The sequence below is a fragment of the Oncorhynchus clarkii genome, chromosome 16 (genome assembly GCF_045791955.1).
Source record: "Oncorhynchus clarkii lewisi isolate Uvic-CL-2024 chromosome 16, UVic_Ocla_1.0, whole genome shotgun sequence".
Taxonomy (NCBI): domain Eukaryota; kingdom Metazoa; phylum Chordata; class Actinopteri; order Salmoniformes; family Salmonidae; genus Oncorhynchus; species Oncorhynchus clarkii.
In genome coordinates, this window is record NC_092162.1 from 30,377,461 (window position 1) to 30,404,901 (window position 27,441).

Here is a 27,441-nt window from a genome sequence, read left to right on the forward strand (position 1 = left end):
AATGTAGAAATACTTTCTGAATGCTCTGTAAATGTATCTTTGTCTCTGCCTCCGTCTCTGTCTGGTGCAAGCTCCAGCCACCTTATGACAAACTTCTCCCTCTCTCCATCTGTAGCCTTGGAAGTGAAAGTGTTTTTCCTGACAGCACCATTGAATAACCTTTGAATAGCAAAAGAAGTAGGTCCCAAAATTAGTAAGATTTTGACATCACACAAAAATCCTAGGAATCACAATCCAGACCTCAAATAGGAAGCACAACAACACAATAACCACAAAGGTTTACAATTTAAACACTGAGTCAAACAAATCAAGAGATATAAACATGTTCCTGTTGTAGCGCCACCATGTGGTCAATCTGAATGTGCTTGCATATGTTGAGTCTTGACAGGGCTTTGAACATGTGTACCAAGTTTGGTTACAATACAAATATCTGTGTTTGATTTAAATGCATTTATGTGCCAGACCATGACGACATTAATGTTTGTTGGTCAGTTGTATGACATACTAGTCTGGAAAATATTGCATTGAAACACATTGGTCCATAGATGCCATATATCAAGTTTAATCCAGATTGGCCCTGTGGTTCTGGAGGAGATGTCATTTAAGTGTTTTGAAAAATTCTAAATGGCAGAAAATCCATCATGGCAGACCTTGTGGGTCCTTGAGGCAAATGTGTTCCTTGTGAGAAGAGGGAACTATGCACAGGTATGGTCAAGTGGCGATCCGAGAGCAGCAATATTTCCATCAGAAAATAACTTTTTCTGTGATCTATTGTCAGGCTATGTCATAATTGTATTCCAATTCCTGATTCCATGGTCAGGCCACTGTCTGTCTCTCACACCAGTCTCTCTTATCTTGTGTCCCCTGCCGGGTATTCCTGGATACAGCTCTCAGATGATAAACAGTCAAAGTTACGTGCTATTCAAGATCCTTTGGATGTCCCTACCAAATCAAAGTTGACATTTAAAATGGTTAAGGTTAGGTAAGGGATTTGGTTACTTTAGGGCTCCTGAGTGGCGCAGTGGTCTGTCTAGGCACCACATCTCAGTGCAAGAGGCATCACTGCAGTCCCTGGCTCAAATCCAGGCTTCATCACATCCAGCTGTGATTGGAGTCCCATAGGGTGGTGCACAATTGGTCCAGGTTTGGCCTGGGTTGGCTATCATTGTAAAACATTTGTTCTTAACTTCTTACGGCTGGGGGGCAGTATTGAGTAGCTTGGATGAATAAATTTCCCAAAGTAAACGGCCTGCTCCTCAGTCTCAGTTGCTAATATAGGCATATTATTATTGGATAGAAAACACTCTAAAGTTTGTTTAACTATTTGAATGATGTCTGTGAGTATAACAGAACTCATATGGCAGGCAAAATCCTGAGGAGAAATCAACAGTTCCCATTGAAATCCCCTTGAGATATTAATGATGTTGCACTTCCTAGGGCTTCCACTAGATGTGAACCGTCTATAGCAATTTGAATGAGACTTCTATTGTGTTGTGGGGCTGAATGAGAGCAGAATGTGTAATCAGGTGACTGGCAGTCAGCCATTTTCTGATCACGTGCATTCCTCATAGTATCCACTTGCGTTCCATTGCTCATCAAGACACAAATGAATACTCCGGTTGGAACTTTATTGAAGCTATATGATTCTGTACTTAGTTTGAAATTTTTCTTCGACCTGTAATATAACTTTTTGAAGTTTTTGTCTGACCAGAAAGAGCGTTTGGATATGTATACCAAACGCGCTAACAAAATGAGGTATTTGGACATAAATAACAGACATTATCGAACAAAACAAACATTTATTGTGGACCTGGGATTCCTGGAGTGCTTTCTGATGAAAAAGGAAAGGGAATATTTATCATGCAATTTCTTGTTTATGTTGACGCCAACATGGCGGCTATTTTGACTGTTTTTCTGAGCGCTGTCTCAGATTATTGCATGGTTAATTATTCCATAAAGTTTTTTTTAAATCGGACACAACGGTTGCATTAAGGAGAGGTATACCTATAATTCCATGTGTATAACTTGTATAATCATCTACAATAATGATGAGTATTTTTGTTGAATGATGTGGCTATGCAAAATCATTGGATGTTTTTGGAACTAGTGAATACTCGTGTAAACTCATATTTTGATATAAATATGAACTATATCAAACAAAACATACATGTATTGTTTAACATGAAGTCCCATGAGTGTCATCTGATGAAGATCAAAGGTTAGTGATGAATTTTATCTCTATTTGTGCTTTTTGTGACTGCTATCTTTGGCTGAAAAAAATGGCTGTGTTTATTGTTGTTTGGTGGTGACCCAACATAATCGTTTGAGGTGCTTTTGCTGTAAAGCATATTTGAAATCGGACACTGTGGTGGGATTAAGCCGCGAGGGAGGAGCTATAACCCGTTGGGGTCTCCCAGTGTTCAGAGGTGCAGCTGGTGCGACTGGTGGCAGGGGAACTGCTGGCATTTCAGGTTTGACTGGTGGACAGGCCCTGAACTGAGCCTGATATAGGGGTGGAGGTGCGTGAGCCCCTTGACCTTGCTCCTGCCCATGGTGAGTTGTGGACAGACGGGTCAGTAAAGGATCCCCCACAGGCAATGGATGATCCATCCTGAAGTTTGAATGTTGCAGGCCCTAGCTGTCGTTCCACTCTCAGGGGCATGGATCAAAATGTGGAGAGCTTGTTCCGATGGATGCAATTAATTGCAATTAATCTGATCACTCTTCATAACATTCTGGAGTCTATGCAACATCCTGATCCGTACCCAGTCCTGGGCTTTCAGACTTGCTTGTTTCACTCTGTGAGACATAATGTTGTTTCATCCATTGCTGTGCAACTTTAACATGGGCTTGCCTGGCTGCTGTTCTTTTGTTTTGGGCAGAGGCTGTCCAAAGGGAGTTTCAGTTCCCTGCCAATCATCAGGGAGGCAGGAGACGCCCCAGTTGTGGAGTGCTTGGTATCCCTGATGTGAGTAGGGTAAGGCACAGAGCCACATCAAAAGGTCGCCCCACAGCCAAGTAGGCCCGTATTCCGTCCTTCAGGGTCCTGTTCAAGCGTTCCACCCCCCCCACCACCACCGTTTGCTTGAGGGTGGTGCACAGCCGTCCGGATGTGCTTGATGGATTGCTTTTCAAGGTACACAGACAGATAATTAGAGAAAAACTGGGGCCATTGTCTGTCATAATGGTGTTGGGCAACCCCCACTGACAGAACACTGGTGTTTGGATGATCATCTGTGAGGGGGTAGGCTTCTGCCTATTTCAAATTCAAGTCATGAATGACCAGTATGCTGGTTCCCCATGCAACTCTCCACAGATATCCACCTCCAGGTGGTCCCAGGGAGCCTTTGGCCATTTCATTGGTGTCTGGCTGATTTTCCACTCATCAGGCATTCTGTGCAGTCCTTCACAAGGGACTCAATGTCTCTGTCAATATTTTCCCACCAGGCCGTATCCCTGCATCGTTGCTTCACCTTAACGATGCCCAGGTTCCCCTCATGTGCCATGCAAAGCACTCGTGTTTTCAGGACATGCACACCATTGCACACCATTGATGCAGGTGACATCGCTCTGGATAGCAGGTCAGCCACAACATTTTGGCATTTTGAATGGTCTGCCATACAAGTACAAGTGCCAGCGCTCGCACACCCACATGCAAACCAGGGCCTCCCGCTCTCCCACAGAGTACTTTTGTTCAGTCGGAGACAAGGCCCATGAGGCAAGAGCCACTGGCCGTTCCATGCCTCCATGCACTTGAGGCAAAACAGCTCCAAGGGCGAGTGCTGAGGCATCACAGGTGACAATCTTTTGTGCTGACGTGTCAGTTTCAGGTCCTTAGTTTTGTAGGTATGATATTGCAAGATAATTGTCCTAATCTCTTGTACTAAATTCATGCTTTTCAAACTTCTCAAGATGTATATTTATTAGTTAGTTTTGTTTCTTTGTATATCGTAAACGAAGAGTGAGAATATTTTTTGAAATGTCATATATTGCTGTTATCTGAAGGGGGTGGTGGCTTTTCCTGGTGAGATGAAATTTAAACTCATAATTTGACTCTCTAATTTGAAGCAGTTTTATTTTGTGCTGTGATTTAGTGTTTTGGAAAACTGATAGTCAAATGGAATAGGTCTAAAGGAAATCTGATTTTCAGTGGTTTAGATGGTGTAATGATTCTCTACACTATACATTTCTTGTTTTGTCATATAAACAGAAAAGTCAGAATTTTAGCAACCAGGCAATGACGGAGTGATTTCTACATATTGTGCTTAGTATAGGAGAAATAGTCCGCTGTACTTCTATTTGCTAGTAGGCTTGTTGTGGACCCCAAACTGAATCAGCATTTATTGTGAGCATGTTTGCCTGTTTGTTTATTTTCTATACACTGAATTTAAGTAAAATAGGTTCATAATAAACAATTACTATCCAAAATGGATGCAGTTTGACAAATGTAGTGATATACCTGTTTTTAACACCACCCTCCACTGTGACAAAAGCTTGACAGCTGGGAGTTCCTGTGGTAACACTTTGACCAGGGCTGAGCTTGCATTTTTTTTGCTGAAAGGCCTTTCTTAGTAGAATTGAGGGATGTGTGAGTGTTCCATGACACGGTGAAAGAACTGAAAAACAGGAACTGTGGACAGAGAAGAAATTATGGGGCTAAATTATGGGTCATTGACTTGTTTAACAAACAATGCAGTTTTAAAAAATAGAGTTAAGAAAATATTTACTCAATAAACGAATGTTAAAAAAAGATTTAAATAAAAGAAACACAATAGAATAACAATAATAAGGTAAGGTAATAAGTCCTGTGATTGTGTATAGAGACAGTGCAAAAAAATAATTATGTTCAGGAGCCTGTTGGTGTCAGACTTGATAGACTGGTACCGCTTGCCGTGAGGAATCGGAGAGAACAGTCTATGGCTTGGGTGGGAGTGTAGTTATTTTCCGGGCTTTCCTTTCACACTGCCTAATATAAAGGTTCTGGATGGCAGGGAGCTCTGCCCCACTGGGCTGTCCGCACCACCCTCTGTAGCAGCATGCGATCAAGGGTGGTGCTGTTGCCATACCAAGCAGTAATGCAACCAGTCAAGATGCTTTCAATGGTGCAGCTGTAGAAATACCTGATATTGTACTGTATATTCCAAGGCAGCAGCTACTCTTCCTGGGGTCCAAAAATTAAACAAAATAAAAACTACATAACAGATATAAAAATACATACATAGCACTACATTCACATTGCAATTTAGCCATTCAGCAGTATTATATTAAAACTCACAATATTAAAACTCACTTGACTGTATTGCAATGTTTGAAGACAATCAAAGTTGCTAACCTAATAAGTTTGTATTTTACCTACATGAAACCTACATGAAACAGGTGACACTAGCTAAATAATCCAATCATGTCACTTGTTCTTTGTCTTTTGTTGGCTGATCTACTGTTTGTGTTTGTGTTTCTATTGAATCAATATTACATTCAAGAGATACTATGTTGTCAGTTCAACAACTCACTTGATCAAATGGTACTGTGTCACAGTGAAAGGCCTAAGGGATGGATTCTACTGAAGAACGGTGTCAGAACATGACAAAATTGTGTACTTAACACACACACCAATTCTCTAAACATCTAACAGGGTCAACGGGCGCTTAGCATAACATTGCTCTTGCTCTTGCTCCACAGTGTTCTGACAAAAACAAAACTGCAGAAATGGAGTGGCAGCCTGAGTAGCCGGGGAGGGTTAATGGGTACTGTGGGGGTGAGGGGTTGCTTGTTTTAGTTTTCTACACGCACAGCACTTTAAGCGGATGTGAGCATCTATGACCTTTCATTAATTTGCCCTCCTGACCTCCAGCCACCTGACTCTTGTTTTTCAGTGGAGCCCGAGTTCAAGTATGTGGGGAACATGCACGGGAACGAGGTGCTGGGTCGGGAGCTGCTGATCCAGCTCTCCCAGTTCCTATGTGAGGAATACCGGGCCGGAAACCAGAGGATCACACGCCTCATCCATGACACGCGCATCCACATCCTGCCTACCATGAACCCAGATGGTTATGAAGTTGCTGCCAAGCAGGTACTGACTGTGATGTTCATCACAGTTGTATTGATGAGACACTAGTCTCTCATGACTGTCATGATTAACCCAGAACAAAAATCTTGCATAATTTGGTCAGACACTCAATTAAGTTCTAGGGGGAGACGCAAATGAAACTCACAGCCAAATTTACCATAGGCATTACGATTGGGTCATGTGCAGCTGCAATTGATTGATGATTACAATTTATGTTGTGATGTTTTAGATGAGACTGACTTTTTGACCCAAATGATCCTATTTACACTTTGTAGTCGATTTTGACAGTAAAATAATGTTTGTGACTCATATCTATATGCTGTTTCCCAATGAGAAGTTGGTTTTTAGGTGCAGTTGTTCTTTAAAAATGACTGACAAAAGAGACATTTTCTCATGCTTGCCAACTGGCTACGGCAATGTTTGATATTTCAAGCGTCGGGGCGGCAGGGTAGCCTAGTGGTTAGAGCGTTGGACTAGTAACCGGAAGGTTGCAAATCTGTCATTCTGCCCCTGAACAAGCAGTTAACCCACTGTTCCCAGGCCGTCATTGAAAATAAGAATTTGTTCTTAACTGACTTGCCTGGTTAAATAAAGGTAAAATAAAAAAAATAAAAAAAAATGTAATGTGTCTGCTGTGGGAGAAATAGCCTTGCAGCGTATCCACATCCCCAGTTTAAGAAACACCCTCGCACTATCCTGATACTTCCAAATAACATTTGACAAAAGGCCCAAGCACCGGAACAACTGCTGCTCGTTATCCAATGTTTCCATAGTCACTTTACAGATTCTACAGTACCATTTATGTTTACATAGTTTGTCCATGAGAGAGGCTTAGCAATTAAATAAAGGACTAGGCTTAATCTGTGTCCGGGAAACTGGCACAAAATGTTAAATAAATTACAATGTTAAATCTGTCTGGTATTTTGAGAAACAATTTTTATGATGCACTGGATAGCGTCACGGTTTATTTAGACTAATCATGATTTTGCAGAGGTGGTCCTTCCATAGAAGTGTGTTAGGAAATGTTGTTTGTTAGGAAATGTTGTCTGTGTGGAAACCTATCCCTATACTTTTCCTCATTACCACCTTCTCAGTTTTGAGTGACACTAGCATTTATTTGCCACTTGCTATAACAACTTAAATTGTTTGAATTAGCACACCCCTTCATCTGTTGCTAACATCTATCACTAAAGTGGAAACATTGTCATTGTCCAGTGACATATTACAATCCATATCACTATAGCCTAGAATTCACTGTTGTAATTCTGGAAGCTCAGAATTGTAGGCTACAGCAATAAATCAACAGCATTGGCCAAGGTCAAACAGTATCCCCGTTAGCTTAAGATTTTTATTTTATAAAATAGATTTTGACCATAGCTGAAATCCTTAGCAGAGGCACAACTGACACGGAAAATACACGGAATCCATATCGTAAAAGTTCAGTCAGGAAAGTTTTCTGGGTGATACAGTTGCGGTATAATATATTGGCACCCTTGCAGGATTCACAATTTCTTTTAAAATAAGTTGAAATTGAAAAAACGTTTGGTGTTCACACATGTATTTAAATTCAAAATACTGTAATTTGGTTGGAGGCAACTGATTATCGTTTACTGCGTCAAAATACAGGGTCAAAATATCCATTCACCCAATTTTGAAAAGAAAAAACAGAACATTCTGCTCCATTGCACTCATTGTAAAGTGTCAGGGTGGCACTAATTTTAACTGCAACTATACACCTGTCCTGCTGTCTCTCACTGGGTGCGTTCATTCTGCATTTTTTGGGCATGACAACCAAAGTTATAATTGAAGACACGGCTGTTCTGTGCTTGTACATACATATTTTAATGGGCAATTCACCTAGCTCTGCCACTGTATATAGTCATTACTATATTAACAACAATACATTTTGTCATAAACCTCCAAAATCTCCTCACCACAAGCTAGAACGAGCACACTTTAATTTCATCGGTAGAATCTGTGTATTCGCCTGCTCTGAGGCCTCTTTTAACAATGGTAAATCTTAGCGCTGTTGGTAGCGCTATAGGTCCAGGGGTGTGTCAGACCTATTTATTTTTTCATATTATGAGCGCAATAGCTGGCGGTGATGCAAAAGGGCTAGGTTTTGATGAATAAATTAGTTGTAGATGTGACGAGGGCTGGTTACTCACTGGCCAATCAAGTGTTTTAAGGCTTAATATTGCATGTGGTTGTCTCAAGTTCTGTAGGTTATTGACGGTCTTTGCGTTGACATCTACTCCAATTCGGCTGTGGCACATAATATTCTCGTCTTAGTCCATTGTGGATTGATACGACAGTTTATTTAATAGTATAGGCTACAATGACGAGTAATAGCAAGAGGAAAAAAAAATATCCAGTGTGTGTTCTATATGTGTTGACAGTCAACGTTGTAATTGGCTTCAATCAGTATGTCCTACATGCCCTTCTCCTAAGATAAAAAAAAATACTAGGCTCCGGTAAATGTTATTTTATATGTGAGGCACGTTCTTAGTAAGCAAGATATAGCCTAGGCCTACCATTGATACTGCATTATAGGACTGAATAATTTAAATACATTTGTTAAGGTTTTCTTCCTCTGAAGAGGAGGTGTAGCAGGGATCGGACCAAAATGCAGCGTGGTTATCTCGATACATCTTTAATAAAGATAATATTGAACAATACAAAAAAACATAACGTGAAAAACCTAACCAGCCCTATCTAGTGCAAACAGAGACAGGAACAATCAGCCACAAAACACTCAAAGAATATGGCTGCCTAAATATGGTTCTCAATCAGAGACAACGATAAACACCTGCCTCTGATTGAGAAACACTCTAGGCAACCATAGACTTACCTAGACAACTCTACTATACCACAATCCCAAAACCTACAAAAACCCCAAGACAAAACACACCACATAAATAACCCATGTCACACCCTGGCCTGACCAAAATAATAAAGGAAACACAAAATGCTAAGTCCAGGGCGTGACAACATTTGGAGGAGCGCATCTTTGGTAACCGCTCTTTGGAAATGGGGTTGGATACTTGAACAAGCTAAATGAAGTATGCAGGCAAATAGGCAAATGTGTATATATTTTAGGATGCGCAGTATATTTTGAATTCAAGGCTCTCTCACGAATGGATGATTTAAACACGTTTTATGGAATGGCAACATGGCTGCATTGCCAAGATATAAAAGACACACGACAACGTATTGCTGTTAAACCAGTAGGGTAAGTGTAGCCTACTGAGGGCTTTTAATCAGGTGAAATGGAAAACAAGCAACTGTTACAGTAAAATAACTTTTAAAAATATGATTTAACCTTTGTTTTGACAGGGAGTCAATACTGAGACCAAGATCTCTTTTCCAGATATGCCCTGTATAATATCACAATACACATCAAAATACAATAAACACATTAAACGACACATTCATATACACAAAATTTATTTTACTGTAACAATTTTTTTTTCAGTTTTCTAGGGGTACCCAATTTCTCCAAAGGGGGCGTAAATCTGCCATGTCCTCAACAGGTTTTAAAATACACAACACACAAAAAGCAAAACACAATAATAAAGAACATTTTACATTCTTCAGTATAAAGGTCCCCTAACAACCATCTGAAATGCCCTAGAGCAGGGATCTCCAACCCTGTTCCTGGAGAGCTAGGTTTTCAGTCCAACCCTAATTTAGCACACATGATTCCCATAATTAGCTGGTTGATAAGCTGAATCAGGTTAGTTGGAGAGCCCTCCCTAGAGGCACCAATTACTCAAATGTTTAAGTGTATTGTAGGTGTAGGTGCAAAAAAACTAAAAGCAGATTTCCCCAAGTCAGTGGACCTCCAGAGTTAGCAATCCCTTAGCCGGGTCCGGTAGGCCGTACATCTATAGGTTAACAATGAGGTAAGGTATGGCGGAAGTTTATGCAAGGGGGCTTTATAGACAAAAAGAGCGCAATACAGTGATCTACGAGACTTCAACAAGGGCCAGTCTACATTCTGATACAAAATGCATAATGATAAACTGCATCCAATGGCTTCAATGCAGTGGCAGCTGCATTTGTGACCGGTGTAGATTGCCTCCTCATTGTGTTTTGATCAGCTTACATCTGACCAAAAGGATCAGGGTTGGTGTTGATATTTTCTTCTCTGATAATGACAGGAAAAACATCCATAAGCAAATGCTGTGGTGCCCTTATCTGCCAACTCCTCTGCAAAGTACAAATTCACATCGAAAGTGTACATGATTAGCCATGCTACCCCAATGACGATGTAGCGTACAGTATAAAATACAGTAGCTATCTAACATGTACAATAGGCACACGTTACAAGACAAAACATTCATAAATTACTGAAATGCATACATATCACAATATAATGAAGGGATACCATTATAATACATTGTCAGTAACCATATAAACTCAACTGTTTTAACATACATTGATTGATTTCAATGGCCAATTTTACAGTAAGCTACCTCTTCCACATCACTACTGTAGACGGTAAGAGGTAAGGGGGGCAGGGGATGTTTATGAGGGGGAATACAGGGGGAGAAGGAAGTGTGCACCATTGAAAAGGGCACTCACAACAATAAAAAGGAATGTACAGTAATATCAATCATGGAACTATTCCGATTTTTTTGTAATTATACAACATGAAATTCAACACGTTACACTCACCATCCAATAATAACAGAAACATCTGGAGAATATTTATAGAAAAATATAATATTCATAATGACTTCATAGATACCAGCCCTACAGTGGTTATTCCTGTAAAAGTTGTATCATACTCCATGCGGTCCGCTGCAAAATTCTATGGCACATTATTTAATTGTCAACCAGTGTTGCCATTAATGCTAGTTAGTGCTAGTTTGACCACCAAAGGGCATCTTTGAGAAGCATTTGATTGTCTTCAAAATTGGCTGTACTAGAGAATTTGAAAACTTTTTTGTAAGAACACAGTATATGGGATTGGCTTTAAGAAACGTAGCTTAATTCATTTGATTAATAAAATGGTGTTTCTATTCCAAGAAAAATGAAAAAACAAAACCCTCAGGGTTTCCGTTAGGAAGATATGGCGCTGTACAATGTGACGGTAGGGAGTAGGCTACAGTACTAAGAGCATAACATTTCCATACCCTAATTTTAGTCTAACCAATACCCAAACAGAGATTCAGTGAAATTAAAAATCTCATTGATTTATCAAGAGCAGTCCCATTGCTTGTCTCAGAGCAGCGCTGTCTTGACCTCTGAATGCTGTCTTTTCTCCTTCCACTTGACTCTTCTTTTAATTTTGAAAGAGTATTTTCCAGTAAGCATAATCAATGCTCTAACTCCCCCTTGGAGCAGTGACGCAGGGCGCCGCACTAAACCTCAAATTACCTCTAAATCCCGCAGCATAATCTCAAAACGATTAGTTGAGCAACCCACACACTGGGTAGCTTAGTCTCGCATTGCCATACCTCCAAAATCACGTCTTTGTCACATCTCACATGGAAGTCTTTAGAATTTTGTGTTACAAAAACAGTTTAATTGGATGTTACATTTCAAGAACCCTCCCTCCACACCCCCTTAGAAGGGGTGCTGTGTGTTATGTGTGTCACTGTTTTCCGTCTGGCTAGTTGTTGCCTTTGCTAGTTTCAAGGGCTAGTTTTCAAGTTATCAAGTGTGGCCGACAGTCTGTGATTTGTATTTATTGAAATTAAAAGTGGATTACTCTGGTAAAGTCAAACGTCACAACACATTTTTTCTTCCATGTCTCCATTCATCCACATGGCTGCAATTGCTGCAATTCGGTACCACCTAAAGTATTAAGAAGATTGGCGATTATTTTGTTTTTGTATGGACCCAAAAAACAGATGCAGTGGGAGAACCTATTCAAGTAAGTAAATACATGTTTAAAATGTAAAACAACTATTATTATTAGCTAGCTAACTAGCTGGCTACAGTAGGCCTGCTAGCTAGCTAGGTAACTTTACACACGGTTTAGCTATGTGAATTACATGTCATCAGCTAGCTAACTTCGTATTAGCTAGCTATCTTGATGTAATCATTGTAAATGCATTTGTTGATAACAGCCATGGAAGAGGATAAAATTGCAGATACAGCTGTCAGTAAAGGGAGTGTAGGCTACTGGATAGGGTAGGTAATTTTTTGGGAGGACATAATGAAAAGATTCTCCAGTTCCAGTCCCTAGAAGGTTAAATGTTGAAGACAGAGAGCTAATAGCAGCATAATATTAAATTCTGTCTAATTTGAGTATAATGAAGCCTGTTTTTTGTCACGTTTTATGTCCTTAGATATGGAAAGCTGTGAAAGTCTGTTTGCAGATGAAGAGAGAGGTCCCAATGAATGTCCCAAGAGACTATGGGTATATCCTATATGCATAGGTTATACACTACCGTTCAAAAGTTTGGGGTCTCCTGCCTTGTTCATAATGTTGTTAAGGAGGCAGAGCCACACTTTATTATGAACAGACTTCTCCCCATCTTAGCTACTGTTGCATTAACATGTTTTCACCATGACAGTTTATTATCGAGGGATACTCCAAGCAGTTTAGTCACCTTAACTTGCTCATTATCCACATTATTCATTACAAGATTAAGTTGAGGATTAGAGTTTAGTAAAGAATTTGTCCCAAATACAATGCTTTTAGTGTTTTAAATATTTATGACTAACTTACACTACCGTTCAAAAGTTTGGGGCCACTTGTTTTTGAAAGTAAAGCAAATGTTTTGTCCATTAAAATAACATCAAATTGATCATAAATACATTGTAGACATTGTTAATGTTGTAAATGAATATTGTAGCTGGAAACGGCTGATTTTTTTAATGGAATATCTACAGTTGCGTACAGAGACAATTTATCAGCAACCATCACTCCTGTGTTCCAATGGCACGTTGTTTTAGCTAATCCAAGTTGATAATTTGAAAAGGCTAATTGATCATTAGAAAATTATTTTTGAAATTATGTTAGCACAGCTGAAAACAGTCAGGCTGATTAAAGAAGCAATAAAACTGGCCTTCTTTAGACTAGTTGAGTATCTGGAGCATCAGCATTTGTGGGTTCGATTACAGGCTCAAAATGGCCAGTAACAAAGCACTTTCTTCTGAAACTCATCCGTCTATTCTTGTTCTGAGAAATGAAGGCCATCCCATGCGAGAAATTGCAGAGAAACTGAAGATCTCGTACAGGTACTACTTACTCCCTTCACAGAACAGCTCAAACGGGCTCTAACCAGAATAGAAAGAGAAGTGGGTGGTCGCCATGCACAACTGAGCAAGAGGACAACTACATTAGAGTGTCTAGTTTGGGAAAGAGACGCCTCACATGTCCTCAACTGGTAGCTTCATTAAATAGTACCTGCAAAACACCAGTCTCAACGTCAACATTGAAGAGGCGACTCTGGGATGCTGATGTGTTTAAATATGTTGTAATTGTTAACCTATATTTCAAAATGAACTAGTGTCAACATTGATTAATCACATATCACAATCCTGCAATAAAGAGGGGAAGGGGTTCTGTCTCTAATATGTCTGTGTTTCTGTATTGTATCCTCAAATAAACATTTCCTTTTTGTCTAGTTGTAAGATCTCCAACCTGTTTTATTTATCTGTATAGCAGCTATGTGAAAACATTTAGCAGCATATCATATGGCATGCATCACCAATGCAGCCATAGGCCTACAGTATGATGGCATTACTAGCCTTATCTGTCATCTGAAGCAGAGAATAGCTAAACTCACACATTGTTTACATGTTGAGCTATATGTTCTCAATTGAATATGATACCAATAAACAAAGTACAGTATATGAGGAAAACCATATACCAGATTTTGTACAGTACATGCCTTTTAAGTGCTGACATAAAATTGTTCAGTGCAAATCCAAACCATGCAATTTAGGTACAGTATGAAAATAAGGAGATGACATTGAAGCTAGAGGAGATAAGCATTACAGGTAACATTTTGTGAGGTTTATTTTGTTGATTTGAACTCATTTTAGCAGTGTTGCTCGCAAAATGATTGTAGTTGTTCCCATAGATAGAGAAACCAGGTACTGTATATGCACCACAGACCCTGGATAAGCTAGTGACTGGTCAGCTAACCTTTTAGGTCAATAATATGCTGATTTTATTAACATTTTGTTGGCATTACAATCGTGAGAGAAATTGACTTTCCAATAATTTTTTCTACTTGCGACTAGGCTAGCGACTTGTCAAGGTACATGAGTTAGCTAGCCAGCTAGCCAACTTCCACCATAGCTGGGCCGCTCGGAAAAGACGTGAACCTGGGAGTCTGGCCAGGAAGCTAGATAGCTAGCAAATAACGTTACAATGTCAACTAATGAAACAGATACAATTTGCAGTACTAGCAATGCAAACCGATGGTCATATCTAGCCACATGCATGAAATGCTGGAGTATTAATCTGAAGGTAGCTAAAGCTAACCAACTAGGTTTAATATTAGCTAGCTAACATTAGGCTATAGCTAGCAATGCAAATGGATTTTGGAGATAAGTATAATATTACTACACAGATCATACACGTAAACGTTAGCTAGCAAGCCAGTCAGCTAACATTAGCTAGCTATCTAACAGTATGCTTAAACTTCCAATGAAAACGAGTTCCTGACAAAAATAGACAATTCCACTGATTTCAAAACGTGTTCATCTTCCGTGAAAACAACACTGTTGATCAACGTTTCTTCCCCATGAATGTCATCAGAAGACTCTACAATGTCTGGTTCAATTCAAATGTTTTTACTTCAAATCAGGGATTTACTCATCGTCTAATTCATTTTCAGAGTCAGAGAGAGTCAGCAAGGCACGATTGTCCTCCATAAAGTTGTCCATCACAACTTTTTCTCGACTGATCTTTGTTTGATAGCGCCTGCTAAATTCAGGGCAGCAATGTTGTTGAGAGCAGAAGGAAGACTTTTGCAGTTCTCCATGATATCTTTCAAAAACGCTGCAGAAGCAAGTATTATTTACACGTACCGAGCAGCTCATGTTATAGACAGAAGCATGCTACATGTCAGACTAATCCCAGCTCATCTCACGGCATGTCCAGTCCATCCATTATCTCTGCCAATCATGGCTAGCGGGAAGGTTCCTGTCTTTTTCCATGGCTAAACAACTAGGCTCATAATTAAAATGTTGTATTCATATTTACAGATGGCATACAAGTTTGTTATTTAGGCACATGAAAGTTCACATGTACCAGAAGGTATTACTGCAAATGAAACCGAATTTTGATTAAAAAAATAAAATGTTTACGTTCAAATGCCTCTCCTGTGAAGTAGTGACGTGCGACATACCTTTCTGAAACGGATCACAAATGGTGTACAACGCTGGCCATCTCAATATATTTCTGAAGTGATATTTGCCTGTAAAGGCAAGGAGTACAGTAGCTAGCCACAATGAGTTTCATTTTGAGAAGTCAGCTAACCTTTTAAGCTAGCTAGGTATAACTAACAGACTGCTAGCTAGTTCAATTTCCCTCACGATTATAAAGCCAACAACATTTTAATAAAATCAGCATATTATTGACCTGAAATGATAGCTGTGTTAGACCAGTCGCTAGCTTATTCAGGGTCAGTGAAACATAGACAGTACATGGTTGCAAATAATGTTGCTAAAATGAATTAAATAAAATTAACCTCATTAAATGTTACCTGTAATGCTCATCTCCTGTAGCATAATTGACGCCTTGTTTTCATACTCTACCTAAATTATAAGGGTTGGATTTGCACTAAACTATTTTAAGTCAGCACTTAAAAGGCATGTGCAAAATATGGTATATGGTTTGTCTACTGGTATCAAATTGAGAACATACAGCTCAGCATGTAAACAATGTGTGAGTTTAACTATTCTCTTCTTCAGATCTCTACTACCGCATGGAAGCAGTACCGGAGTGCCAAGTCTAGGACAAAAAGGCTTCTCAACAGTTTTTACCCCAAAGCCATAAGACTCCTGAAAAGGTAATCAAATGGCTACCCGGACTATTTGCATTGCCCCCCCCCCCCCCCCCAACCCACCCCTCTTTTTATGCTGCTGCTACTCTCTGTTTATCATATACAGTGCCTTGCGAAAGTATTCGGCCCCCTTGAACTTTGCGACCTTTTGCCACATTTCAGGCTTCAAACATAAAGATATAAAACTGTATTTTTTTGTGAAGAATCAACAACAAGTGGGACACAATCACGAAGTGGAACGACATTTATTGGATATTTCAAACTTTTTTAACAAATCAAAAACTGAAAAATTGGGCGTGCAAAATTATTCAGCCCCTTTACTTTCAGTGCAGCAAACTCTCTCCAGAAGTTCAGTGAGGATCTCTGAATGATCCAATGTTGACCTACATGACTAATGATGATAAATACAATCCACCTGTGTGTAATCAAGTCTCCGTATAAATGCACCTGCACTGTGATAGTCTCAGAGGTCCGTTAAAAGCGCAGAGAGCATCATGAAGAACAAGGAACACACCAGGCAGGTCCGAGATACTGTTGTGAAGAAGTTTAAAGCCGGATTTGGATACAAAAAGATTTCCCAAGCTTTAAACATCCCAAGGAGCACTGTGCAAGCGATAATATTGAAATGGAAGGAGTATCAGACCACTGCAAATCTACCAAGACCTGGCCTTCCCTCTAAACTTTCAGCTCATACAAGGAGAAGACTGATCAGAGATGCAGCCAAGAGGCCCATGATCACTCTGGATGAACTGCAGAGATCTACAGCTGAGGTGGGAGACTCTGTCCATAGGACAACAATCAGTCGTATATTGCACAAATCTGGCCTTTATGGAAGAGTGGCAAGAAGAAAGCCATTTCTTAAAGATATCCATAAAAAGTGTTGTTTAAAGTTTGCCACAAGCCACCTGGGAGACACACCAAACATGTGGAAGAAGGTGCTCTGGTCAGATGAAACCAAAATTTAACTTTTTGGCAACAATGCAAAACGTTATGTTTGGCGTAAAAGCAATACAGCTCACACCATCCCCACTGTCAAACATGGTGGTGGCAGCATCATGGTTTGGGCCTGCTTTTCTTCAGCAGGGACAGGGAAGATGGTTAAAATTGATGGGAAGATGGATGGAGCCAAATACAGGACCATTCTGGAAGAAAACCTGATGAAGTCTGCAAAAGACCTGAGACTGGGACGGAGATTTGTCTTCCAACAAGACAATGATCCAAAACATAAAGCAAAATCTACAATGGAATGGTTCAATAATAAACATATCCAGGTGTTAGAATGGCCAAGTCAAAGTCCAGACCTGAATCCAATCGAGAATCTGTGGAAAGAACTGAAAACTGCTGGTCACAAATGCTCTCCATCCAACCTCACTGAGCTCGAGCTGTTTTGCAAGGAGGAATGGGAAAAAAATTCAGTCTCTCGATGTGCAAAACTGATAGAGACATACCCCAAGCGACTTACAGCTGTAATCGCAGCAAAAGGTGGCGCTACAAAGTATTAACTTAAGGGGGCTGAATAATTTTGCACGCCCAATTTTTCAGTTTTTGATTTGTTAAAAAAGTTTGAAATATCCAATAAATGTCGTTCCACTTCATGATTGTGTCCCACTTGTTGTTGATTCTTCACAAAAAAATACAGTTTTATATCTTTATGTTTGAAGCCTGAAATGTGGCAAAAGGTCGCAAAGTTCAAGGGGGCCGAATACTTTCGCAAGGCACTGTAGCTGTTATACTGAGAGAGAGAGATAATCAGATAAAAAAGATTGGGGATCTTACAACTAGAAAAAAAGGAAATGTTAATTTGAGAATACAACACAGAAAAACAGACACATTAGAGACAGAACCCTTCCCCCTTTTATTGCATTATTGTGATATGTGATTACTCAACATTTGACACTAGTTCATTTTGAATAATAGTTTAATCAACACTTCACTTCAAAATGTACAAATAAGCTAACTCGTATATAAGGATTTGATCTCTTAGTCTAAACAACAATAGATAATTGAGTAGTACCAAGTAGGCTATTATTACGAAAGCATTATTTCAGTTGAACAAAAAAAACTCCATACCAGCAGTGGCCAACCTTGCTCCACTGATATACAATATTTGCAAACATAGGTAAGCCTACACATACTGTATAACCCTTAGCATATAGGATATACCCTAAGTCTCTTGGGACATTCCTTGAGACCTCTCACTTCATCTGCAAACAGGCTTTCACAGCTTTCCATATCCGAGGACAGAAAACATCTTGAATAAACAGGCTTCATTATACTCAAATTAGACAGCACTGAATATTATGTTGCTATTATATCTCTGTCCTCAAAGTTTTCTCTAGGGAATGTCCTCCCACAAAATTAACAGCGCCTATCCAGTAGCTAGCTTAGGCAGCCGATTGTGCCTAGGCTATCCAGTAGCCTACACTTTCCCTTTACTGACAGCTGGGGCTGCAATTTCAACCTCTTATCTACACATTTGGAGACAGTGTTTTTAATTTTCAATGATTACATTAAGATAGCTAGCTAATAAAAAGTTAGCTAGCTAGCTGCTGACATTTAATTCACTTTGCTAAACAGTGTGCAAAGTTAGCTAGCTAGCTAGCAGCTCAGTTGAGTTAGCCTACAAAGTGGCCTAACATAACCAGCTATCTAGCTAACAATACATCATTTTTTAAACATTGTTTAAATGTATTTACTAAATTGAATATGTTCTCCCATTGCCTCCATTTTTTGGGGTCCTAACAAAAACAAAATAATGTGTAAACTTCACAACATTTTCATTGGTAGAAAAGCATAGCCAGCAGCCATGTGGACAAATGGAGACATGGAAAAAAGTATATTTGTCACCAGAGCGATTTAGAAGATGTTGTGATGTTTGACTTTACCAGCGTAATCCACTTTCAATTTCAATAAATATAAATCGCAGACTGTTGGCCACACTAGCACTTGAAACTAACTTAAGCAACATCTACCCAGACGGAAAACGGTGAAGCACATAACACCCCTTCTATAGGTGTGTGGGGGACAGGTTCTTGAAATGTAACATCCAATCATAATCTTACCTCTGGGAACCAGCGGACAATTCAAACCATTTTTGCAATACAACATTCTCCAACCTCCAAGGGAGGCGTGACAACCATGTGATTTTTGAGGTATGGCAAAGCGAGACTTACCCTCAATATAGTTTTGTTATCTCACCCATATTCACAATTAAATTCAAGTGAGATGAACTATCTATCTAAGGCATGAGGTCAGATCAGCTACAGACATTCATAGCGCATCAAACCAACCGCTCAACCGTAGCTAGCTCTATATGTACATACAATAGCATAATTCTGTGACACTTTCATCAAACAGAAGTAGAACATTATAGCTATATCTATTCTTTCCTTAATTGTCGGTATTAGTTACTCTTTAGCCATATCTCCAATATTATTTGCAGTCTCAAAATCATACATGCAGTGCATTCGGAAAGTATTCAGACCCCTTGACTTTTTCCATATTTTGTTACATTACAGCCTTATTCTAAAATGTATTAAATCGTTTTCCCCTCTCATCATTCTACACACAATACCCCATAATGACAAAGCAAAAAATTTGCAAAAATGTAAAAAAAAACGTTTTTGGTTTGTCATTATGGGGTATTGTGTGTAGATTGATGAGAAGAAAAAAAAACTTTAAATCCAATGTAGAAATATTTTATTTATTTATATTTTATTTAACCTTTATTCAACTAGGCAAGTCAGTTCAGAACAAATTCTTATTTGCAATGACGGCCTAGTAGGTTACCTGCCTTGTTCAGGGGCAGAACGATAGATTTTTACCCTCTCAGCTCGGGATTCAATCTAGAAACCTTTTGGTTACTGGCCCAACATTCTAACCACTAGAATAAGGCTATAGCGTAACAAAATGTGAAAAAAGAAAAGTCTGCTGCTACTCTCTGTTGTCTGAATACTTAACAAATGCATTGTATAAGTGTCCAGGCGATGTTCGGGACTAAGATGGCTGTTGACTGATGTTGCAGCATCATAGCCTGATGTATCCTCACTTTCTGGCAATTGTGCAATTCATAAACAACTTAGCTATTGAAATGCAAGCAGCAGATGATGAGACCAGTTACAAAAAGTATTACAATATCAAAATGTAAACGTAACAATATTTCACTCAAGTCAACCTTACCGACATGATTGGAATACAGTCATCAGTACCATTCATATTACCCTACTGGACCTCTTCACAAACAAGCAAGAATATAAAACAAATATTATTCACTTAATTTTAAATGTTGATGTAATGGTGAATGAATCACACATTGAATGATTAAAGATGGTAGCTGCAAGCTGTCCCTCTCAGTCCAATCACCAAAGACGCCTATAGTAGAGGGAGAGAGGTTACAAGAGAAAAGGGTGGGGGTTCAGATCTCCTGGGGACTTACCGTCCTGTAGCTTGACTAATCAAATTTTATTTGTCACATGCGCCGAATACAACAGGTGTAGATCTTACAGTGAAATGCTGGCAGCATTTAGTCGAGGTAATTGAGGTAATATGTACATGTAGGTAGAGTTAAAGTGACTATGCATAGGTAATTGAGAGAATAGCAGCAGCTTAAAAGACGAGGGGGGAGCAATGCAAATAGTCTGGGTAGCCATTTGATTAGCTCTTCAGGAGTCTTATGGCTTGGGGGTAGAAGCTGTTGAGAAGACTTTTGGACCTATCTAGTTATTAGATAGATGGCCGCCTCGCTTCGCGTTCCTAGGAAACTATGCAGTTTTTTGTTTTTTTTACGTGTTATTTCTTACATTGGTACCCCAGGTCATCTTAGGTTTCATTACATACAGTCGGGAAGAACTACTGAATATAAGAGCAACGTCAACTCACCATCAGTATGATCAGTATGACCAGGAATATGACTTTCCCGGAACGGATCCTGTGTTCTGCCTTCCACCCAGGACAACGGATTGGATCCCAGCCTGCGACCCAAAACAAAGACGTCGTAAAAGAGGGAAACGAAGCGGTCTTCTGGTCAGGCTCCGGAGACGGGCACATCGCACACCACTCCCTAGCATACTTCTCGGCAATGTTAAGTCTCTTGACAACAAGGTTGATGAAATCCGAGCAAGGGTAGCATTCCAGAGGGACATCAGAGACTGTAATGTTCTTTGCTTCACGGAAACATGGCTCACTTGAGAGACGCTAACGGAATCGGTGCAGCCAGCTGGTTTCTCCACGCATCGCGCCGACAGAAACAAACATCTTTCTGGTAAGAAGAGGGGCGGGGGCGTATGCCTTATGGTTAACGAGACGTGATGTGGTCACAACAACATACAGGAACTAAAGTCCTTCTGTTCACCTGATTTAGAATTCCTCACAATCAAATGTCGACCGCATTATCTACCAAGGGAATTCTCTTCGATTATAATCACAGCCGTATATATTCCCCCTCAAGCAGACACATCGATGGCTCTGAACAAACTTTATTTGACTCTTTGCAAACTGGAAACCACATATCCTGAGGCTGCATTCATTGTAGCTGGGGATTTTAACAAGGCTAATCTGAAAAAAAGACTCCCTAAATTGCATCAGCATATCGATTGCGCAACCAGGGCTGGTAAAACCTTGGATCATTGCTATTCTAAATTCCGCAACGCATATAAGGCCCCCAACCGCCCTCCTTTCGGAAAAGCTGACCACGACTCCATTTTGTTGCTCCCTGCCTACAGACAGAAGCTAAAACAAGAAGCTCCCGCGCTGAGGTCTGTCCAACGCTGGTCTGACCAATCTGATTCCACGCTCCAAGACTGCTTGGACTGGGATATGTTCCGCATTGCTGCGAACAACAACATTGACGAATACGCTGATTCGGTGTGCGAGTTCATTAGAACGTGCATTGAAGATGTCGTTCCCATAGCAACGATTAAAACATTCCCAAACCAGAAACCGTGGATTGATGGCAGCATTCGCGTGAAACTGAAAGCGAAAACCACTGCTTTTAATCAGGGCAAGGTGACCGGAAACATGACCGAATACAAACAGTGTAACTATTCCCTCCGCGAGGCAATCAAACAAGCTAAGCGTCAGTATAGAGACAAAGTAGAGTCGCAATTCAACGGCTCAGACACAAGAGGTATGTGGCAGGGTCTACAGTCAATCACGGATTACAAAAAGAAAACCAGCCCCGTCACGGACCAGGATGTCTTGCTCCCAGGCAGACTAAATCACTTTTTTGCCCGCTTTGAAGACAATACAGTGCCACTGACACGGCCCGCTACCAAAACATGGGGACTCTCCTTCACTGCAGCCGAGGTGAGTAAAACATTTAAACATGTTAACCCTCGCAAGGCTGCAGGCCCAGACGGCATCCCCAGCCGCGCCCTCAGAGCATGCGCAGACCAGCTGGCTGGTGTGTTTACGGACATATTCAATCAATCCTTATCCCAGTCTGCTGTTCCCACATGCTTCAAGAGGGCCACCATTGTTCCTGTTCCCAAGAAAGCTAAGGTAACTGAGCTAAACGACTACCGCCCCGTAGCACTCACTTCCGTCATCATGAAGTGCTTTGAGAGACTAGTCAAGGACCATATCACCTCCACCCTCCCTCCACCCTAGACCCACTTCAATTTGCTTACCGCCCAAATAGGTCCACAGACGATGCAATCTCAACCACACTGCACACTGCCCTAACCCATCTGGACAAGAGGAATACATATGCGAGAATGCTGTTCATCGACTACAGCTCAGCATTTAACACCACAGTACCCTCCCTGGGTCTCGACCCTGCCCTGTGCAACTGGGTACTGGACTTCCTGACAGGCCGCCCCCAGGTGGTGAGGGTAGGTAACAACATCTCCACCCCGCTGATCCTCTACACTGGGGCCCCACAAGGGTGCGTTCTGAGCCCTCTCCTGTACTCCCTGTTCACCCACGACTGCGTGCCACGTACACCTCCAACTGAATCATCAAGTTTGCGGACGACACTACAGTGGTAGGCTTGATTACCAACAATGACGAGACGGCCTACAGGGAGGAGGTGAGGGCCCTCAGAGTGTGGTGTCAGGAAAATAACCTCACACTCAACGTCAACAAAACTAAGGAGATGATTGTGGACTTCAGGAAACAGCAGAGGGAGCACCCCCCTATCCACATCGATGGGACAGTAGTGGAGAGGGTAGTAAGTTTTAAGTTCCTCGGCGTACACATCACAGACAAACTGAATTGGTCCACCCACACAGACAGAATCGTGAAGAAGGCACAGCAGCACCTCTTCAACCTCAGGAGGCTGAAGAAATTCGGCTTGTCACCAAAAACACTCACAAACTTCTACAGATGCACAATCGAGAGCATCCTGTCGGGATGTATCACCGCCTGGTACGAAAACTGCTCCGCCCACAACCGTAAGGCTCTCCAGAGGTTAGTGAGGTCTGCACAACGCATCACCGGGGGCAAACTACCTGCGCTCTACACCACCCGATGTCACAGGAAGGCCATAAAGATCATCAAGGACAACATCCACCCGAGCCACTGCCTGTTCACCCCGCTATCATCCAGAAGGTGAGGTCAGTACAGGTGCATCAAAGCTGGGACCGAGAGACTGAAAAACAGCTTCTATCTCAAGGCCATCAGACTGTTAAACAGCCACCACTAACATTGAGTGGCTGCTGCCAACACACTGACTCAACTCCAGCCACTTTAATGGGAATTGATGGAAATTGATGTAAAATATATCACTAGCCACTTTAAACAATGCTACTTAACATAATGTTTACATACCCTACATAATTAATCTCATATGTATACGTATATACTGTACTCTATATCATCTACTGCATCTTTATGTAATACATGTATCACTAGCCACTTTAAACTATGCCACTTTGTTTACATACCCTACATTACTCATCTCATATGTATATACTGTACTCGATACCATCTACTGCATCTTGCCTATGCCGTTCTGTACCATCACTCATTCATATATCTTTATGTACATATTCTTATCCCTTTACACTTGTGTGTATAAGGTAGTAGTTTTGGAATTGTTAGGTTAGCCCTTTAAGACGGTAACTCTCCAGGAGAGCCTTGCATCAATCAGATCATGCCAGATCTTGTGTCGAGTCTGTTGATTCCATCTCGATCTGTTCATCTTCATCGTGGTACTCCAGCCCTCCGCGGCCTGATTGGTGTCACACTTTTCCACCCAGCTAACCCACCTGATTAAGCCAATTTTGACTTTGTGGCTTCAGTAACTAGTGGAAACCGTTGTGCTTGTTGTTCACACACACACACATCTGCCTTCTCATTGGCTAGAATAGTCCCAAATGATCTTGCCTCCTTCTGACTGCCTTCCATTTTTTTAAGACATTTATTTTCATTGTTAGAGTAGCCACACGCTAAGGCAAAAACAGTACATCTTCTTCCACTGTCCCTGTCCACTGTCCAGTGATCCTCTGATCGCAAACACATGTGAACATCCTCCTTGATAACTAGTGATGCGAAGTTCAGCTCTTTTTACTGACTCTGATTTTTAAGACTCGTTCAGTCAAAATAACAAATATTTAGACTAATTTTGTTCAATTGCGGCAGTAATGCCCAGAGCTAGCAGCACCCCCTACTGGCGATTGTACCAGCCTCTTGTTCACCATCGGGGGCTTATTGGAGCTGTCATTTGTGACTGAGACTTGTAAACATGAGCTTTAATACAATGAACATTTGTTGATTGCTAGGCATACAAATATGATTATTTCTTGATACATTTGAAACCATTGTGACCGATTCTTGGCGGAATGCATTACTTGACTGCCATGATGGTGATAAGGACCATGTAATTTGTAAACCGCAGCCCCCAAAATTATTAGTTGTTGAGTTTGAGTTTGTTGAGCAGAGGCTGTGTATGTTTTAGTTCTATGAAGTTGTGTCCATCATAACATTCAATAATCAATGAATTGCATTCATTCTTGCACCATTATCAGTTCTAAACATGTATTTTTCTTCTCTATGTCCATGATCTATTTTCATGCTCATTGTATTGAACTTGTGTTGTACAGTGCCTTCAGAAAGTATTCACATGCCTTGAATTTTCCATATTTTGTTGTGTTACAGCCTGAATTTAAAATGAATGACATTTTTTTTGTGTGTGTGTGGGGGGGGGGGGGGGGGGTGTCACTGGCCTACACACAATACCGCAATGTCAGTAAACTTTTTCTTAAGAAGTCACATAATAAGTTGCATGGACTGTCCAATAATAGTGTCTAACATGGTTTTTGAATTACTACCTTATCTCTGTACACACACATACTGCAAGGCCCCTCAGGCGAGGAGTGAATTTCAAACACAGATTCAACCACAAAGACCAGGGAGCTTTTCCAATGTCTCGCAAACAAGGGCACCCATTGGTAGATGGGTTAAATATCCATTATCACCTTTGGCTGTAATCGCAGCCAAAGGTGATTCTAACATGTATTGACTCGTGGGTTTGAATACTTATGTAATCAAGATATACTGTATGTTTGTTTTTATTTTACAAATGTTATAATTTTCCACTTTGACATTACAGAATATTTTGTGAGGTTCGTTGTAAAAAATGACAATTAAATCCATTTTAATCCCACTTTGTAAGACAAAATGTGGAAAAAGTCAAAGGGTGTCAATATTTTCTGAAGGCACTGTATGACAGACAGTTGGTGGTCGGAGCACATCTCTGGAGCTGCCGGAGGAGCATGTATTATCTTGCTGTAGGACTCATTGCGGCCAGCACTAGCAGGTAAAATGAAGAACTAAACTAAAAAGTCACTCAGAAAAATGAATCCATGACTCTCGAGTCAGTAAAAAGAGTAGCTCTAAAATAACTTAATTGTTTGAAAACTGCACTATTGACAATTTACCAATGGTTTGAGCCACCCAAAAGGTACCAATTGGATGGCTTCATCCGTAACATTTCAAGCTAGCTGTGGAATGAGCCTCCGGCACTCTGTTACACGTTTGTACTGTATGTGATCATGTATTAGTGTATGTCTGTGATTCATCTCGTGACCCTACTCATTCATGTCCCCTATCTCTCTCTTAGACAATGGTACTGTACTTGTACTCCTCAGTCTTGCCTTCATCGTTCTTCAGTGAGACGAGGTGGTGGTATTGGGGGGCTGCCTTCGCGGTCTCTCCAGAGGAACACTGAGGGGGAAGAGAGGGATAGATGGGAAGGAGAAAAATGTTATGGTCTTATCAGTAAGTTATACCGGTATAAATGCAGGTATTCTGGCTGGAAATGGGGTGGTTGTCGAGACAAATAATGTATAATAATGTATGTATACAAGGGAATGGTAGTTTGTTTGTGTCTGTCACCAGAATGGTATACCACAAAATAAAATACATCTACCCAGGCTTTCATAAAGCTAGCCAGGTTCAGTTAACTTCACATTCCAGGTCAATCCTCATCCGTACTACGACGATGTTGCCGTCTCCTCTGTCCCGCCGCTACAGTTCACCAGCAACAAGCTGATCACTTTGTCTATGAATGCATCCATCCACACACAAACACACACACACCAGGGTTTCAGTCAGTTGGTAATAGCCGGCTCTTGTTCGCAAAATAAATTGAAAAGCCGAGTCCGGTAGGAGAAGAAAAAATTCCATTGCAAAATAAATCTTTTTAGCCTATTCAATGATGGAAATACTGTCTGGTCATGATTATCGGTCTACACTATATTTGTACACTATATTTGTTAAGCATCTCATTTAAGACACCCGTACAGCATACAGAGCCTTCGAGTGGAAATTTTGTCAAACAGTGCAAGAGCTGCTGCTGCAGCATTTTGTGGGGGTTTCAAGACAACTGGGACCTCTGAAAAATACGAGGTCAAATCATGACGTACGCTCTAAGGTGCATTCGTAAATTCAGTCTGGGGTGCCAGAAAGCGCTCAGAGTGTGCTCTGTAAATTCAGAACGTTGTCAGATTGTTCATTCAAAAAATCTGAGAGTTTCGCTCTAGGAGCGTTTAGAGCTCAAATTAGATGCTCTGGCCGAGGAGTAGGGTTGATCCGAGCAATCTGACCTCACAACAGCAGTCAACCACTCAAGCCAACTGGCTAAAGTTAGTTTGCTAGCTACTTCCAGACATAAATGAGAGAACACCTCACCCTGACCATTTTACTTGCTCTAGCAGAGCTGGTTAGGCTGTTTTCATGTTATCCAGAGAGTTGGTGACTAACTGTGCTGCTGGCAACAATTGAATCGGAGTAGATAGCCAGAGTGATTTTACCAATGTGCCACTAGAACGAGACCCGAGTTTCGATGTGAATGACCGCTCAAAATTATTTGTTTACCATTCGGAGCTCGTTTTTTTCCCCTGTTCCCAGTTCTCTTGAATGACTTGAAGTCTGAAGTCGGAGATTTCCGAGTTCCCA

At 40.7% G+C, this 27,441-nt stretch overlaps 1 protein-coding gene and 1 long non-coding RNA gene across 3 annotated transcripts in view; both read left to right on the forward strand.

The window, feature by feature from the left end:
• Nucleotides 1-27,441, forward strand: part of LOC139368308 (carboxypeptidase N, polypeptide 1) — a 158,844-nt gene that overhangs the window by 22,379 nt on the left and 109,024 nt on the right. For both annotated transcript variants that reach the window (XM_071107057.1, XM_071107056.1), the window contains exon 2: nucleotides 5,874-6,070. In XM_071107057.1, the coding sequence (XP_070963158.1) occupies nucleotides 5,874-6,070 (197 nt within the window). The remainder of the gene's footprint in view (nucleotides 1-5,873; nucleotides 6,071-27,441) is intronic.
• On the forward strand, nucleotides 11,877-12,838 carry LOC139368310 (uncharacterized). Its single transcript, XR_011626946.1, has 2 exons — nucleotides 11,877-11,951; nucleotides 12,370-12,838. It is a non-coding gene; the product is annotated as an uncharacterized lncRNA (long non-coding RNA).